Source organism: Pogona vitticeps, chromosome 8 (assembly GCF_051106095.1).
Source record: "Pogona vitticeps strain Pit_001003342236 chromosome 8, PviZW2.1, whole genome shotgun sequence".
Taxonomy (NCBI): domain Eukaryota; kingdom Metazoa; phylum Chordata; class Lepidosauria; order Squamata; family Agamidae; genus Pogona; species Pogona vitticeps.
Window position 1 is genome coordinate 27254910 of NC_135790.1, and position 18292 is coordinate 27273201.

The 18292-nt window shown below is 42.5% G+C and overlaps 1 protein-coding gene across 2 annotated transcripts in view; it reads left to right on the forward strand.

Moving 5' to 3' along the window:
• The window catches only part of SIK2 (salt inducible kinase 2), a 66602-nt gene that overhangs the window by 1577 nt on the left and 46733 nt on the right, over positions 1–18292 (forward strand). Inside the window, exons 2-3 of one of the 2 annotated variants that reach the window (XM_072979289.2) lie at positions 13122–13238; positions 17002–17065. In XM_072979289.2, the coding sequence (XP_072835390.2) occupies positions 13122–13238; positions 17002–17065 (181 nt within the window). Of the gene's footprint in view, positions 1–13119; positions 13239–17001; positions 17066–18292 lie in introns of those variants that run through there. The other variant, XM_020792981.3, reaches the window with a different exon arrangement.

An 18292-nucleotide genomic window follows, 5' to 3' on the forward strand; every position in this document is an offset into this window, starting at 1 on the left:
GAGCATCCTGTTTGCACCCAAGCGATGCCTGTGCGGCCGTTGGCACTCCCTGTGGAGGTCAACGTGGCAGCCCTGAGAGGTGTCTCGAAACCAACCGATTCTGGTTCAGCAGTTGTGGCTGTTTAGAGAGAGCAGACCGCATCTCTGTTAGACAGGCTTAGGTTATACTGTATTGGACTAGACCGCTGCCTTGTGGAGTACAGGGGGCTGCCTTTGGGGACCTCGCTGCTAGACCATCTTGGAGGGCCAGGCATTTGGAACAAATTAAGACTCTACCTGTTATTCTGGACTCCTTTTTATTCCCTGGTTCATTTCGAAGGGCTTCTTTACATCTTCAAAGCCACGAAGCAGAGGTGGGCAACTTGCAGTCCTCAAAATACAGTTAGACCACAGTTTTCTTTGTTCCTCACCATTCATTTTGGCAAGAGCTGGTGGAGAGCTCAATGGTTTAAGGCAACTGGCTGTGGAGCCAGAGGTTGGGAGTTCGATTCCCCCACTGTTCCTTCTTGACAGGGGCTGGACTCGATGATTCATAGTGTCCCTTCCAGCTCTGCAGTTCTAAGATGTTGATGATTATAAAGGGTGATGGGAATTAGCAGCAGGAGAACTTCTGGAGGTGCATTTGCAATGTTCAGAACTGTGTCATTTGAAGCTGCCTTCATATGGACCTGCTGGTGGCCTTGAGGTTGGCCAAAGGAGCCCTTGCTTGTAGGCCTGATATCAAGGTCTTCTTGGATGCCCTCCCCATCGTATCCTGGCTTGGGGAGATCGCCCACGATGTTCAGAAATGAGAAGGAGGTGTCCTATGGAAAAGGAATGACTTAATAAAGAAATGTGAGAGTCAACCCAAGGCAACACCTTGTAGAGAGCAAGAGGGAAGATGAGTATCTCGGTGGAGGAAACACGCGTTCAAGAATGCACAGGAGAGCTGGGGGGGGTGTTATCATCTCAGGAACCGCTGCAAAAGTCTGGCTTCCTGAAAATGAAGAACCTTGTCCTGGAAAGAGCTGTAATATTAATAAAAGAGTTTCCCCCACCTCCTCTGTATTGTGGGCTACAGATTATTCTCTGTGGAGTCATCCTTTTCTGCATTGACACCCACTCTGTGGAATAAAGCTGACAGGTTTTAGGTGTGTGCGGAAAGTTATTTTATTTTAGCTTCGAGTTTACCCCAGCCATGAGCTCTTCGGATAGTGTGTTTTTATTGTCTTGTGGTAGGTTGTAAACCGCAGTGGATTTTTGCAAATGAAAAGTGGAATAGAGACAACAACAACAATGGGGAAAGTACTTGTATTCTTGCCCATGTATATGTGTGCAAGCTTGGGTGCTTTCACTTTTTGGATGAGAAGACTGTATCTTAAGCAAGGTCTTCTATAGCAAGTTGGGGGGGGGATATATCGTACCCATAAACTTCTTTCAAAATGGCAATATTGTGCCCAGAAAAAAGAGAAGGGAAAGGATGATGGATTCTGTAGGAGTGATGGAATATTCTGAGATAGGGAGAAGAACCTCAAAAGTGGCAAACAAGGTTATTTTTCAGAAGGTTATGAATTGAGTATGCTTCCTCCAAAAAAGGGAAAAGGTGACGGTGGAACTAAATCCAGAGAAAATGGAAAATAAGGAGAGTGTGTACGCCAATTAAGTATCCAGAAAGGTTTTGAAATCAGAAGAAAACAAAAGAGTTGGTTGGGCATCCAAAGAATAACAGCTTTGAGAGCCTCTTCATGCTGGGTTGGAGTGGCAGGAGCAGAAGTCCTCTGAAAAAAGGTTGATGTTTCTAAAACAGTGTTTCCCAGCCTGGGCTCCCTAGATGTTCTTGGACTAAATCTCCCAGCAGCCTTCCCCACTTGCTGTGTTGGCCAGGGTTTCTGGAAATAGTAGCCCAAGAACATCTGGGGGCCTTCAGTTGGTCTCAAAGGAGGCCAGTTATGGAAGAGCACTGTAAGGATGAATCGGTGGTGGTGGTGGTGGGGCCATCACTTTCATGAGTGGCACATGGAGCTACAGGGCAAAAGGAGTTGGAAAGGGCCACGAGGTGACAGGAGACGATTCTCTTCCCCAGAGATGGGGAACAGCACTTAGAGAAAAGATAGCTTTAGGATAATCTTTGAAGGGGTCCCACCTTTTATTTAACAAGAGTTTTTGTGGACTGTGACCCTCTGCTCCATATGTACAAATAGGCATAATACTGTATCTTATGTGCTGTCCTGTGAAGATGCCAGCCACAGAGACTGGCGAAATGTTAGGAAGAACAATCTTCAGAACATGGCCAAAGAGCCCGAAAAACCCACAACAACCAAGCATAATATCTCTTTGGACATAGACATAAACTAAGAAGTGGTTTATCTGAGAAACAAATGAAATGATGAAAGGATGCTGTAGTTTTAAAAATTGGGGGGGGGGGCGGGCGGTTTCCAGTTAATATGGAGAATCAGTCCTAAAAAGAACAAGGCATGCTTTTAAAAGGGGGCATATCAGGCAAAATCCAAAGAAACAATACAGAAAAGGACAAAAACACGTGGCACCTTAAAGACTAACTATTGTTTTTTAATGAGAGTTTTGGTGAGCAAGAGAGAGGTAGCAAGGTCAAGGTATGTGTTTGTGGCTCGTCAAAGGAAGAGCATTATCCCTATTTCCTTGGAAAGAAACGGGCACCCCGAGAGATGGTATAACATGTTAGCTGGATCTTTGTCATCTCTTCTGGCACGGCAACCGCTGAGCTCTGGCTTGGCCGCCTCTGGTCTTTGTCCCTGTAGCCCTGACCACAACCATTTCCTTTCCAGGAGCTTGGGAATGAGGTGGGGAGCCTCGCTTCCTTTGTCCCCTCTTTTCATAGCAACGGCAAGCGGAGCAAAGGAGCTAAGTTCTGGCTTGGCACCGTCTCAGCGTCTGCCAGTTTTCTGCGGCTGGTGGTTGGCGAGAAGCGGTGGAGGAAGAAGAGAAGCCAAGGGAGCAGGGATCCCTTTTCCTTTCAGGGCTCACAACAGAGGCCATGCCAGCCCAGCAGACCTTGCTCAAGGTTGCCGCTGCTTTTACTCCTAAGCAAGCACGGCAGTGCGCATATCTGTGACAGCGCAGCCCAGATCCAGGCTGCGGGTGCATCCTGAGAGGACGATGGTAGTGATGAGGATGTAATGCGCTTCAGTCATTATTTCTTTGGACAAGAATGAAAGCCATTAGGGAAGCTGCAAGCTAAGTGAGGTTGTTATTTAACCTCTCCAAACTCCCGGAAGTCGGACCTCAAAGTGTCCAATTGGACCTTCTTTTTAGACCAATCCCAGGACGATTTCCCTTGACTCAAAGTCAGCTTCAAAGAGGATAGTGCTCCTTTACCTCCCAATGATATGAATCATTCTCTCTGTGTACTAAATGAAGGTCACAGGAAGCTTCAGGCAGGCTACACATTAAATACAATGGAAGTCTCTGAGGGGAAAAAGCAAAAGGTACACATAATTATAGATCATTGGGTAAATAGGTAGCTGGGTGAAGTGTTAAATGAATGATTGAAGCCCTTTTAATGGGCTTACGTTATCTGAAACATAGCTTTAAAGAAATTAACTGAATGTTTGTTGCTAAGGAAGTGTGGGTTCCCCAGCTGATCTTGTCTGGCTTTATCTTCATTCCTTCCCGATGTGTTCTGAAGCCCACAACAAGTTCGAGAGGTGGTCTACAAGTCTTTTTAAAAAGTTGTCTGGATTACCTCGTTAGCTGATGTGGGTGGAAGCTGGCTGAGTAGCCTAGGGATATTTTCTCCCTTAACATATGTTGCATCATTTAGTGTTACAGGGTTACCCTTGGTTGAACTGGGCATTAGAGTATTTATTTATTTATTTGATTTGATTTGGTTTGATTTGATTTGATTTAGAGTAGATTCACTGAAATCAGTGGGACTGAGTAAGTGAGTTCGGTGAACCTGCTTTAAGCGTTACTAAGTCTGGATATGTCTTTTAAAAGACTCTTCCTTGAATTTTATTTTGCATTTTGTCTTTCCTTGTAAACCCGCATTTTCAAAGACAGTCACACCTTTTGTTTTGGCAATGAAAATTAATAGAAGTTGTAAATAACTTAACTTGGAGTGTGCACGCATCATTAATTTAAAAAAAAAACATTCCTGAGAACTTGGGGAAAGATTTATATAAATACCTGGCATCATCATTACCTCTGCTAATAATAAACTAGGATTTAGCACCAGCTGCATGCAGCCCAGTGCAAAATGTAAAAGGGTTGTGATCCCACCCTAGAAAGCTTACTGGCAGCAACAAGGAGCCATAAGGAGCCAGGTTTTGATGGATGAGTATGAAGAATAAATGGTGGTCAATCTGACCTTTGAGCTTAAGAGGGTGACATATGTAAGATCCTATATTTTGAAGGAAGCATTCATATTGCTTAAAGGGACCATATTATCAAGCAGGCTTTTGTTCTTGATGCAGGCTATATTTGATATTTCTGTTTGAAGTAACAACTCTATCCTGTTGTTTCTGTCAAGATAGAAAAACTCCAGTATTGTGACCATCCTGACAATATTTTTAAGACTTTTTGTTCGTTTTGTTAGTTCTTTGATCAACTTCCTATTTATATTCTTTATTGCATACAGTATTCTGGAGTCCTCAAATGGAGTGTGATTTTTCCAGTTGCGTCTTCTAGTAGTCCTACACAAAATAAAATTATATAAGTCTTGTTTCTGCTGTTGTACATGTTCTGATGTTAACCAGTTTTCTTTGATATATACTTATAGGCAACATTCGTACTGCACTCTAAGGCATTTCGCTCAGTTTGAATGAGCAGGAATGAGTCATAGCAAGTCTGCTAATCGTGTGCTTCTTCTCTCCGAGGTAGCTGTGGGAAGGATTTTTGAAGCTTTTGCTTCTGTTATTGCTTCACTATATTGTGTCGTCCAGATGTTGAACTGTGGTTTATATCAATTAAAGTTACCCTAAACAAGCCAGCTTCCAGTACCATGGTTAGAATTTGCCATTTGGTTAATTGTGCTTATTTTAATGCAACCCATCAGCAAGCAATAGTTACTGAGGATGGCTTGTTCTTCATGTGTCATCAACTTGCATTTGACTTATGGTGACCCTGATACAGTTTTAAAGGTATGTGGATCATTTAAGGAGTGGTTTTATTGCTTTCATGCCGCCAGTGAATTTCTGTGGCTGAACGGGGCTGTGAGCCCAGGTTTCCTAAGGTCCTAGCCTGTCTCTATCCACTGTACCACACTGTCTCACAAAGGATATTGTAGTTAATTTTCACTAAGGACGAGAGGTAGCGTATAAGGCCAGAGCGTGCTGTGGGACAGTCCTGTTTGTTCTCATTGGTCTAAAGCAAAGGTTCACAAAGAGCAGCCTGGGGCCGCATGTGACACCAAGGGCCATTTGTGTGGACAGTAGATGCCGACCCCCAAAAGAATTCTGCAGAAGATGTCATTTTCCACTCATGAAAAGGATCAATAGGTTTTGGGATAAAATGGCATGCAAACCCTACGGCTTTCCCCAAGAAAATGAAAGTATTCTGTGCACTGGGCATAAGTACCTAAGAACAGCTGTGCTGCATTAATTGGAGCCAAGGCCTGACTTGTCTAATATTTGCTCATTCTCAGGTCTAGTATAGCCTCTGATGGGTTCTGAGCTGAAAAAATTGCCCCAAGTCGTCCAAAATTGCTCACTGTTTTTTTTAAACTACAAATTAGAAGAGGGTACACAAGCCAGATAGAGTGACAGATTAGAACTCAGGAGCCCTGGGTTGGTAATTTAGAGGTACTTTTTTCGTGGCTATTAAGTGAAGTGTTCTGTAGTCTCTTATGCAGATCTTTGATTGGTTTTGTGAAACTCAAATTGTTGCATCCACCTCTACATGGTTATCTACACTACACGGTGCCGGTATCACTGATCTCAATAGGACATGCTTCTGTGTAGATATGCAGAGGACTCTGCTATTAAACTCATTTTAATCCCAGAAGCTGGCAGTAAAGTATACCTCTGCTTTACATTTATATGCACAGCCCATTATGCTGTACTTTCATTGGTAGGAGACACAGTAGATTGGTTTTAGATTTAGTCATATATTACGTGGTGGCGCTGCGGGCTAAACCGCAGAAGCCTGTGCTGCATGGTCAGAAGACCAGCAGTCGTAAGATTGAATCCACGCGATGGAGTGAGCTCCCGTCACTTTGTCCCAGCTCCTGCCAACCTAGCGGTTTGAAAGCATGCAAATGCAAGTAGATAAATAGGGACCACCTCGGTGGGAAGGTAACAGCGTTCCATGTCTAAGTCGCACTGGTCATGTGACCATGGAAGATTGTCTTCAGACAACACGCTGGCTCTTTCGCTTGGAAACGGGGATGAGCACCGCCCCCTAGAGTCGGACACGACTGGACAAAAATTGTCAAGGGGAACCTTTACCTTTTCCATATGTAAAATGGGCCCATTTAGGTCAATCATAGAATAATTGAGTTGGAAAGGGCCTGTAAGCCCAATGAGGCCAAACCCCCTGATCAAGGCAGGAATCCCAATCACAGCAGATCTGACATAGTTGTCCAATTTTCTCTCGAATGCCTCCAACGTTGGAGCACTCAACACTTCCCAAGGTAACTTGTCCCATTGTTGTACTGCTCTAACAATTAAGAAGTTTTTCCTAATATTCAGCCTAAATCTGGATTCCTGTAGCATGAGAATTAATGGCTAACTTAAGGTGCATTTATTTCATTGGATCTGCTCCTAGATATGTGAGAACATAGAACCAACCCACCTGTTTATTTGGGGGGGGGGGTTGCCAGATCTTAACATAAATTGCCACTGGTATTTTATACAGCAAAACTGTTCATGCACTGATTGTAAAAACCCACTTAAGAGCTGAGGGCAACTGAGACTGATTCCTGAGCACCTCAATGCAATGGGTGGGGGGGGGGTAGATGATCACTGTGTGGGTGACAAAAGGTGGCCTTTCAGGTAATTGGTTCTGAGTTACAGTGCTTCCAAAGGATTATTCTGGGCGTTGGGCATTACAGCATAAGAGAAGCTGAATTGGAGCAAAGGCCTCTCTTGTCTGATATTTGGTGCTCACCGTGGCGAGACAGGTGCCCAGGAGAGGACTGTCAACAAGGCATGAGTTCAGATGCACCCTCCTGTCCTTGTTCTGGTACTGAGGAGCATATTGTTCCTGATCCTGGAGATAATATGTGATTATCATGGCTAGTAAACCATTTGCCCGGTGTGAATTTATCTAATACCCTCCTAAAGTTGCCCGGATCAGTGATCATCCCTGCGCCCAGTGGTACATGGTTATTTGACAGCACACCTGGTGCATCGAACCCCAAGGAGCGAAGACAGAGATGCTCCCTAGATCAGACAGCAGCACTGGTAGCGAGGTGGGGGTGCAGGATTGCTTCAGAAGATTGCTAAAGAATTATTTTTAAAATGGTGCAAAATCTTACCTTACCCCTCCCCACCTGCAGGTTTTCTGCACTTTAGTATTGAATCATATAACCATCCATGTGGGAAGCTGTTATTTAGATAGACATTTGGAATTGGTCTCTGTATAAAGTACAGTACACTCTGTGTATTATTAAGACTATAGAAGTTGCCTGCCAAGCTAGAGTGTTGGTTGCATCTGTCTGTCTTCAAGAATTTGTGTGTGTGTGTGTGTGTGAGAGAGAGAGAGAGAGAGAGAGAGAGAGAGAGAGAATTTTTGAAGTACAGGAGTGGCTTCTGAAAAATAGGTACATTTTCATTATTGTACAGATATGCGTTGTGGCAAAAACTCAGAAGCATCAGACCTCAGTTATACAATCGTGCATAAATGATTGCCGTTTAATCCCACTCTGAGGAAGTGGACTTGATCCATGAAAGCTCAAATTAAAAAATATAGCAGGTAGTCTTTAAGGTGTCACGATTTTTCTTTATTATTATTATTGTTTGGTTTTTCTTTTCTTTTGTTTCTTGTCTGAAATTCTGTAAGGAAGATATTGATCAAAGATTTGGGGTGGTACATTGGGCAGAGTTAGGTGTTAAAGCTGTGGATCCTGTTTAGATTCTAAAGGTCCTGTGTAGACTCTTAGGGTCTGAGCACTTGGCACCACCACCTTTGTACCTCAGGTCAAATATAAAGTTACAACATGTTTTGCTTTGTGGCTTTTGCAGATTTATTTAGATTGAAAATTTGCTGTCCCCAGTAATTTCTAGCAATGCTGCTGTAAAGAAAAGATGTACAGTACTGTTTGTTACACTATATGAAAACCGGACATGACAGGTTTATTAAATAAAAACCCACACAGTCATGAAACACTGGCAGCAGAGCGGGTTCTGTAAAGAAGGATTTGACCATCCAGGCTGGGATTACAGCGACGTGTCTGGAGAGAGCCTCAGTGGAAAGTTTAGTTCTCATCAAAATGCTTTGGAATTAATTTAGTGTCTTATCCCCCGTCTTCTTCCAAGTTTCAGAAGTTGAGGAAATGCGTGGAGGCCATTAAAGCTGACTTCCTTGGATTTGCCGGGAGGCATCTGACCTACTGAGAACTGCATTTCTTGGAACTGCATAGCTTGCAGACCTTCAGATGAAATAATTTATTTCGTCATTGTTTGGAAAGGTTATACTGCTGTGTGCAGAGAATGAGGGCCTAGCAGTGAACTGGACTAACACCCTGAAATCCGATCCAAGGTTGACAGTAAAAACTGCTAAAGTCTCCAGTCTTTAAATATAGTATCTGGTTTGGAGATTCTTTCTGATGTCTTTATGGATCCCCTTAGCTTCAAATATATACCAGGATGGTGAATATCTTTCATTGACATTATTGTTTAAAGAAAATTGTGAAAAAACAAATAACTGGAATGTTAGTGGAATACATTTCAGCGGACTAGAAGTGTGAATTCCTCATGTACTTCCCTTCTTGTAGCAGTTTCGGTTCTTGAACTGCCAGATCAGTTTTTTACAACTGAAATTAAAACACATTTGGCCGTTTATTATTGTTGCTGTATGTCACCTGATTTTCTTGAACTTTCCTAAACGTTGTGTGTGGTCACTTTATAGGTAGTTGCCTAACATCTTCCTCCGTGCAGATGTTCAGCATGTACTTATTTTGAACTCTTTAAATTGAAGATCATTCAGGATTTGAGGAATAACTTTCTAATCATTGGGGAACACCACATCACCTTTGGGTTATATTCTTATCACACATCTGGGAAGGTATGGATATAACTCTTTTCCGCTTTGGGAACCACAGGGCTTCCTCTGCAAAGATGATGAAGCCAAGAAGTTAGAAGTCATTAATGATCTGTGTTCCGTGTAAACAGGAGCTGCTTCCAAAAGACCAAAGGCAAATAGCTGGGTTTGGTTGTTTTGGGTTTTTCCTTGGCTCACAGCTACTGTTGGACAAATCTATTGGGTCCGTGTTCCTTTTTTTGATCAGAGTACCACATTGAAAGATTTGGGGAGTGTAAAAGCTAAATAAGTGTTTTCTAGTCCATTAAAGGGACGTGGTGGCACTGCGGGCTAAACCGCAGAAGCTTGTGCTGCAGGGTCAGAAGACCAGCTCTCGTAAGATTGAATCCATGCAATGGAGTGAGTGCCCGTCGCTTGTCCCAGCTCCCGCCAACCTAGCGGTTCAAAAGCATGTAAAAATCAGAGTAGATAAATAGGGACCACCTTGGTGGGAAGGTAACAGCGTTCCGTGTCTAAGTCGCACTGGCCATGTGACCACGGAAGATTGTCTTCGGACAAACGCTGGTTCTATGGCTTGGAAATGGGGATGAGCACCGCCCCCTAGAGTCAGACACGACTGGACAAAAATTGTCAAGGGGAACCTTTACCTTTACCTAGTCCATGTATTAGTTTGAATGTGTGTTCAATTTGTATTAAAACGCAAGCCAAATGAACTTTCGTGTGATCATATGTCACATGCTAAGGGTCCCATGATTGGTAGTAGAATAGGGAAGATGTCTCGCCTTCCTTATATAGGAAGGTAGAAAGCTGCCTTCACCTCTGTCTGATCCTTCATTTGTCTTCCTTGGTGTTTCCAACTCTTGACTGGTGGCAGCTCTCCAGGGCTTCTTTCCTGGCCCTACCTGGAGAATCTTGGTGGTCTCCCATCCAAGTACACTACTAACCAGGCTTAATTTTATTTATTTTCTGAAATCAGACAAGGCTAGGTATGTACAGGGTCTCTGATGATGTTACGAGAGCAATCTTAAGGGAATGGTTGTGTATTAAGGATCAGTTTTTCACTGATGTGAAAGTGGCAGGGTGGGAACAGTTGTCTACAAGAGCCCTGAGACTTCTGCTGGTAGGTTTCATGCCTTGTTGGACCATTGTTCTGATTCCATATTAAAAACTGTATTTATGTCTTTGCTTTTTAAAAGAGAAGCAAGGTCTTCCATATACTTTATTTTACTGGATACCCTGGGTGAATAGTGTTCAAGGTGTCTGGGGTGGATAAGATTTTCTGCTCTAGTAAATATCTCTATGTTTTCATGATTCATCTGTTGTTTGCTATCCTTTAAAAGTGTTGCTAATCTTAATGACATATTGTGACATTTTCACAGGTTGGTTATTTGTTGGGTAAACAAAGGAAGTATGGGCTTTATTCCTCTTCAAAGGAGCACAGACATTCACTTTTCTTGAATATGGCTTGATCTTATACAAAGATAAATAGCCACCTTTAAGCCGTTCTTTGCAGGTTTCAGTCCTTAAGCTTCATCCGTATAGGAGAAGTCAGGGGTTTTAATTCTTTTAAGCTTCAATAGCTGCCTGCTTTCAGTGAACATTTTGTTTTCCTTGGGTATAATTGTTGTAGGTAGTTCAGTTTTGTGTATTTTATGTTAGATAACAAACTAAAAACTCTCTCTCCAGTGTGATGGCTCTGCTGTTATGGTGATCTTTGGTCAGGAACATTTCTTGAAGAAATTGTGAGACTGGAAGGCACCTGAAAGAATAGGATCTCATCCATTCTGGAAAAGTTGATTGTGAACACAAGAAGCGCTCTCCTGGATCAACACAAAGTCCTTTCTTGTACAACACTGTTCCCATAGTGGTCAAGTCAGCGTATCTGCGGAAGTCCACAAGCAGGTTGCAAATGCAACTGGGGCCTTTTATGTTCTCCAGCAACTGATATTTGGAAATGTACTAACTCTAAAGTAATCAACTCCTAATAGTCATTATGGCTACAAACTGCTTCCAACATCAATTACTTTGTTCTGTTTGCCTTTTTCTAATCCCTTCAGAGCAGTTCAGGAGTCATCAATCCAAGCACCTTGAAGCTGTCTGATGTCATGGGTCCCTCTATCTTGTCCAGATGGACGAGAACCCTTTGTTGACTCCAGATTCTAGTGCTGTAGGACAGGGAGGAAAATCTGTCCACCATGAGTAATTCTTGTTACAATAAATCTGGCCTCCTTTCGTATGCTAATCCCAGTGTCACTTCTGAAGAGTGTTTGTCGTTATTATTGTAATTAGTATTATAAACTTATAGGGTCTTCCTATTAAAACACATACGCACCAGCCCATAGAGCAGTACCTCTGAAAGTTCCTGGCAGTCCATGCAAAGAACGTTCCACATCTGAAGGGCCACTTATAACATATTTCCCATGCCCTTTTTGTCAACCTCTAGCATTTTGATATTACACCACTTCCACACCACTGACTCTCCCTCGCTCTGTGTGCGTGTACATTATCGGTGCATTTCAGAGGTGGCTCAGCTCAAGTATTGGAGTTCTGGCTGTCCACTGATCCATATAGCATTTTGGATTGAGCGTTTCAGACCTTTCTGTTGGTCTTCCTTTGCATGTGTGAACCTCCATTGGCGTTTCTTCATTCCACTACTTCTCCAACATTAGTAAGAAATTGGGTGTTTGCAAACCTAAGACTAGATTCTGGACTGGTTGAGCTGTATTTAGAGTGTTTAAGTGGCTTGTGTTTTCCCTGCAGAGAGCTTATACTCAAGTCTCAGTAGTATTATTATAAATGACTGCCTATATGAAACATTAATCACAGTTAAGATGGAGAGCTTGTAGTAATTCAGGGTACATTGATTTTGTTTTGTGACTGGATGCCATGTAAGCATTTGCTTAAGGTTGTGTTTTGTTTTGTTACATTTTCTCTTGAGGTTTAGGTAGAGGATGCTTATAGCCGGAGTGGGTATATGCTTAAGATTTAACGAAAATACTGGTGTATTTCTAAGAGGAACAAGAAAGGAGGTAGTTTGGCTGGGATCCAAAAAGCTGCTTTAGGGAGAGCTTGTAAGCTGGTTTCTTTTTCCCTTTTGCCACAACCCAGCAACTGCTTTTGAAGCCCCTTTTGCTTTTATTTGAGATTCTTCCAGCAGCCTGGGGGCTGTTCAAGGAGCACACATTCCAAGCCCCCTTGAGCCTGTGGGAGGCGTGATAGGATCCTTTGCATTTGGGCCCAGATGGAGATTTGAACATTGTTGTGGTGTTATCATGGGATTTGCTTTGTTGTTGCCCTCAGCTACTACCCAAGAAGCTTTATATCAGATTACATATATTTTCATTACTAAGCAACTTTGATATTGCTGGCCAGTCGTGCCCTGTACGGTCACATCCTGTTGACACGAAAGCCAGTGAGTAGCTGAGATGTGGCTTATGGCAAGACTATCGTTAGCTCCCAGGCTTGGTATCTAAAACTAACTTTTTTTTTACAAGAGTGGATGAAAAGTCTCCATAAGTATAACTATGTAAATGTAAAGCAACAGTTCAAATGGAAAAGCATAGATAACAACAGGTGGTCTTCCTTTCAATCCTAAAGAGTTTATTTATCATCCAGACAACTTGGAGTGATTATGTGTAAATCCTTATTTTAAAAGGTCCTGCTCTTCTTTAGTCTAAATAGAGTGTGTTAAGTTGATTGCCCTTATATATAAATAAATGTGATCAAGTTGTTATTAAATTTTTGGTGTGTGGACCGGTTCATTATGTTACGCAGAAAGTATGGAGCACCTGTAGAGTGTTTGCACCCCATCTACAGAATACTTCATTTTTGTGAGAGTAACACTTCAGGGCTTAAGCACAGGATGTAGAAGTCTTGGGTAAAAACAACAGATACTTGCAGCTTACTTGTAATCTTGGTACTCTAGTTTGGCGAAGCTGACTAAAGCATCTTATGTTTGGTTCCAGGTGGCAATAAAAATAATCGACAAATCTCAGCTAGATTCTGTGAACCTGGAGAAAATTTATCGTGAAGTGCAGATAATGAAAATGCTGGACCACCCACACATTATCAAGCTTTATCAGGTATGTAGCCAGCTTGCCGAAGTATTTAGAGTTTGTGAGAAATAAGCTGTTGGCCCAGTAAAAGCTCGCACTATGCGTTTGATTGGACTTGCATTGCTTTGCATTCTTGCCTGGTAATCCATTCAAATCTTAATACTTTGAGGTGCTTTTGTCTCTTTTTCTTTCTTTTATTGATGTAGACATCTGAAGTGCTTTAAATAACCCAGGGAAGGGGAGCAAGACATTAGTTCAAGACTCTTGTTGAAAAGAATAGATCTTCTATAGACTTTAGGTTATGCTATAGAAAATCTGCTCCCAATGTTCTCACAAAAATTCTGGGCCAAACGTCTTCAGGATCCTAGCGAGCACAAGGGAGCATGTTGGTATGCATAGCCCAATTACTCCATCTTGGCTCCTTTTGTAGGCATGAGTAGATAAATAAAGCAGATTGGTTTCCCATAGCATCCCAACGAGGACATTGGGTGGGTAGCTTTTCTAACAAGTCAGGGTTGAAGTAAGTTGTTATAGGACCAGGTAGATCAGTGGGGCATGATATTTTGGGGTCCTACGTCTTGTTATACAGTCTGCAGCTGGAGCAAATAAGCCTGTGACAGCAGGTTCATTAGTACAAATTACAGTTCCACAAATGTCATAGTGTGGTGTGGTGAGCTTTCTAAGGAAGGGATAGAACCTTACATTATGCTAATTTTTGTGGCTGAGTTGGAGAAATTGTCATTTTAAAAATATCTGCCTACTTTCTCTTGTTTGTTTTTAACCCTGGCTTTTGCTCTCGACCTTGGTAGTTAAAAAGGTGGTGGGGAGAAACCTCTCGCTGTCCAGGTGACTCAGTTGTTTTGATATATTAGTCAGATCCTCCTAGAAGGTTTGGGTTGCTAGTGCCCAATTCTGATCTGGAAGGCCGGCTTGCGTTACAAACATCAATGGAGAGGCACGGAAGTGTCATTGCTTCCCCCAAAGTACCGTGAATTGTTGTTCTGAGCATTCTTTTATAAAGCTCCTTAGTTGCTTCAGAGAAATGCAGCTCACCGACTTCTTGTGTAAATAGTAATGAAAGTTAAGCAGCTTTGAAATGGTTGAGATGAGTTAGGAAGGCACACCCTTCATCTTATCTTCTTCCTTACCCATCCAGGCTGGCGGCACAGAGGGCGGAGTTTCCCTTAGCCTCCCTTGTTCTGGGAGTCCCTGCCAAAGCTTTTCTGGGACCCCATGCCTTCCATTCGAGCCCATGGGTCTGGTGATGTCAGGTCCTGGACTGACAACTCCCGTTAAGTATGGCCAATGGTAGGCGATTCTAGGAGTCACGGTCTAAAGCAACTCTGGGACCGCAGATTCCTGACGTATGCCATAGAGTCAGCTGAACAACAAATTTAGACACTGAATATATGAATAAAAAGGCAGACCAGTTCAGGAATGCCCCCGTGCAGTGCTAAATGAAGTGAATGGAATTCCCTCAAGTGTGTCTGAATGGAATAAGATGGAAGTGGATTGCACCTATTATAAATTGAAAACGCAACCTCCGTTCCGAGCTCTTTTGCTAGTTGTCCTGGTGGCATTAACAGATTGCTGCCATTAAATGTTGAGCCTCAGGCAAAATGGGAACCTTCCCACTACTTAAAGACTTGATTTAATGAGCTCTATCCTATTAGTTTTAATTTTATTATCAGAAATAATTCTGTTGGTTTGGTTTTATTAAATCCTATCTTCATCTTGATGGCATCCTATAAATCAGTGGAATGGTTCTGAAAGTTCAGAGCTAATTTACTTTATTTGTTATTCATTCATTCATTCATTCATTCATTCATTCATTCATTCATTCATTCATTCATTACTTCTACTTCTGTATTGCCCCACTAGTGTCATAACTCTGTGGGCGGTTCACAGCATACAATAAGATCATACAATAATTTCTTTATTTAAAATATTTTTACTCATCTTTCTCCTTAAAAAAGACTCAATAAAAAAACACGGTGCAATAAATGCAATAAAAATACAGTCAAGTACAGTAAGCTCTGTTGCTAGCTGAAACAAGGAACCTGCTTTTCAAGAAAAATTAAAGCCCATGTGTGCGTCTCAGGTTAATATGACAAGGGAGAAGACTCAAGGTTCACCACCTTCAGATCATTCTCTCCCTGCAAAGTATGGCTTGCAAGGTGCATAGGCTCTGTGGTACGTTGGGGCTGGCCCGTAGCAGCCATGAACTCCAGAAGTGCTCCAGCCGTCTCCATCTCCACATGTATGTTGAAGTTCCCCCAAGTTAAATTCCGAGGGAACTCGCCACAGCAGCAGAGATGTGTCCTGCTAGTTCTGGTGAGCAGTGTGTTGGGCCACGAGGAAGATGATACATCAACACCAGGCCCACTCTGTCCCGGTAGGGTAGCGTTTTCTTTTTCCAAACTGGAATCCAGGAAGAAGAAATATAAAACAAAAGAAAGGAAAAGACCAAAGTATTATGGTGCCTTTAAGGATTTATTTTCACTTTTGGGTTTCCATCCATTTATGTCTAAATAAGTGGCTTGCTATGCAGGAAAGCGCACACTAAAATAAATCTGGTAGTCCTAATAGGGCCACAGTACTTTTTAAATTTGGTTTTGTTTACTTGTGTTATACTTATTGAAACAGGGTAACAGGATTACCTCTTTGAAGAAGGGTTACATTGTCCTTTTGGCAAAATAAGGACTTGTTTCTTGCTGTGGAGAAAATGGCTGGCGAACCCTATGTTCTTTCCATGAAACAATCGACGTGAAGGCTTCTCTGTTGTAATATAGGACAGTTAAAAAAAAGATGCCATACATTTGGGATCACTCAGAGGTCAATTGAGGATTTGGAGCCAAACATGTCTACTGATAACTAATTACACATTTAGCAGGAATATCACACTTCTTTCCATGATATGTTTAATACAGCAATTCTGTATTAGAAAGAGATAAGGGGGAAAAGCGTGTTTTAAAGACTAGGCAAATGTCACTTTTCTCTTTGCCAAGTAGGTGCTACAGTGGTGAACAGTGCAGGAATAGCTCTCCATTTAGATCCACCGTTTTCTTCTGTGAATCAGCGCGACTGTCCTGTGGTCACCCCTATGAAAGCCTCCATAGTCTTTTTTTCACAGGGAGAGAAGGCAGGGAGCATTTTAGCCTAGGTGCTGCTGGGGGGGGGATGTCCCAAGTGATAACGCCTAGCAGTGCCAAGGAAGCCTCACCCCGGCCTCTCTTGCTTTGAACCTTCAGCAGAGCCCGGATGGAATGAGTGTTTGGTGGATGGGTATGCTGGTCACAGGTCCTCAGCCAGCCCAAGGATTCCTGTGCTGTAAAAACCTGAAGGAGGGTCTGGTGAGGGCCATGCTGGGGGCATAATAGACTCTTGGCACAGTTCAAGGTATTAGTCCTGCACAGTTTTGGAACTCCAGCAGTGAAAATGCCTGGTGAAAGAAGAAGCCAAAAGTTCATCGAGAAGCAGAGGAATGGAGGGGTGAAGATGCAGGCCATCCTGTTACCAGTTGGAAGTTGAATAATAGCTTTGAGAATTCTGCATTCTCTTGCAGATCTTCATGGCTAGAATGCAGAGGTGCTCTTATCTAGGTACCCGTTGTAAGAGGCACTTGACCGTGATGTTGAACTGGAACCCTTCAAGCAGCCTGGCACGACAAAACATTAATGGCTTGTGATGTTTTGAGATACCATGTTGGAAAAAAGGATTCCCACGATATTTTTGTTTTCCTCTCCCCCCCCCCCCCAATTAAGCTAATCTGTGACTTCTCTGTCAACAGGTGATGGAGACCAAAAGCATGTTGTACCTTGTGACGGAATATGCCAAAAATGGAGAAATATTTGGTAAGCCTCCTTGCTTTGAAAAATAGCTTGCCAGTTTATTTCCGTGATGGCATACTGTGACTTATTTGGGGATTGTTTTCATTTTAAAAATAGAAGCTTTTATATCACTTTTTTTTCCCTTACTACATACACCCTGTGCTCTCTTTTGGCTTAATTCCATTTTGGAGGCTGACTAAACCTTCCTTTTAAAGAAATAAAATTGTACTGAACTTAATTCACAAGCACTGCTGTGCTTTTATTGATAGCGTTAGTAAACAGTTTTGGTTTTCTTCATTTATTTTGTTTTATCCTGCCTGCCTTACATCACGGAAGCGAAGGTGATGCCTGTGCAGGGCTCGTAGGCTGTCTCCCATTCAGGCACTGATCCAGACCAAGGCCTGCTTAGCAGAAGGGTGGCACCATTCGCCACCAGAGTGTTTGTGCTTTGTGATTCATAATAGCCGGTGTTGCAGGCTAAATTGCCATCTCATAGTGGTGTGATCCTCTTTGGGGGCAAAAGTTCTTAAAATGTTAGCATAATTCAAATAAGAAATCTTGTTTTCTTGTCTTTCTGCTTCTTGATGTATTATCGTTTCTCAGCAGGGCTCTTATCTTTTAGCCTTGCTGCTGAAGAAATGTAAGCTTCCTTTAACTTGGAAGAACACATCCCGCTAATGCACAAAGCAAGCTTGGGAGGTGGGTGTTGTTTGGTGACCCAAAACCCAGTTTCGATGCCTGTGCTTTCCAAGTGGTGCTGGAAGAATTCTTGCCCCAAAGCGGCCGTCAGTCTGCTTTGATGCTCCTGGGCAAGATGGAGGAAGGGTCCGTACCAGTAAAAGGCATGTTCCTGTATTAAATGAATATTATTTTTAAGATGGATTCAACTGAATTCATTTACCCAACATGTGGGATAGCTGAATATGGTCTCCCTTTGGATGTCTTGCAGACGTCACTGTTTTACTGTCAGTTTGTGCCAAAAATGGCAGATGATGGATGATATATTAAAAGAATATATCCTCATATATCATGTCTCATGGGCACGTCTTATATTACATTGCCTCCAAGCCTGTAGTTTGAATGATGAATAACAGGGTGTTTTAAAATGCTACAGATGGACTGTTCTGGGTGTCTTCCATAAATTTTCCATTTTGGAGTTCGCCTGAACCAAGGCACAAGAGCTACCCTTGGGACAGTGGTTGGAGCAGTAGAAAACCTATGTGGTCTCCACCATATAGTCATGAAGGACAC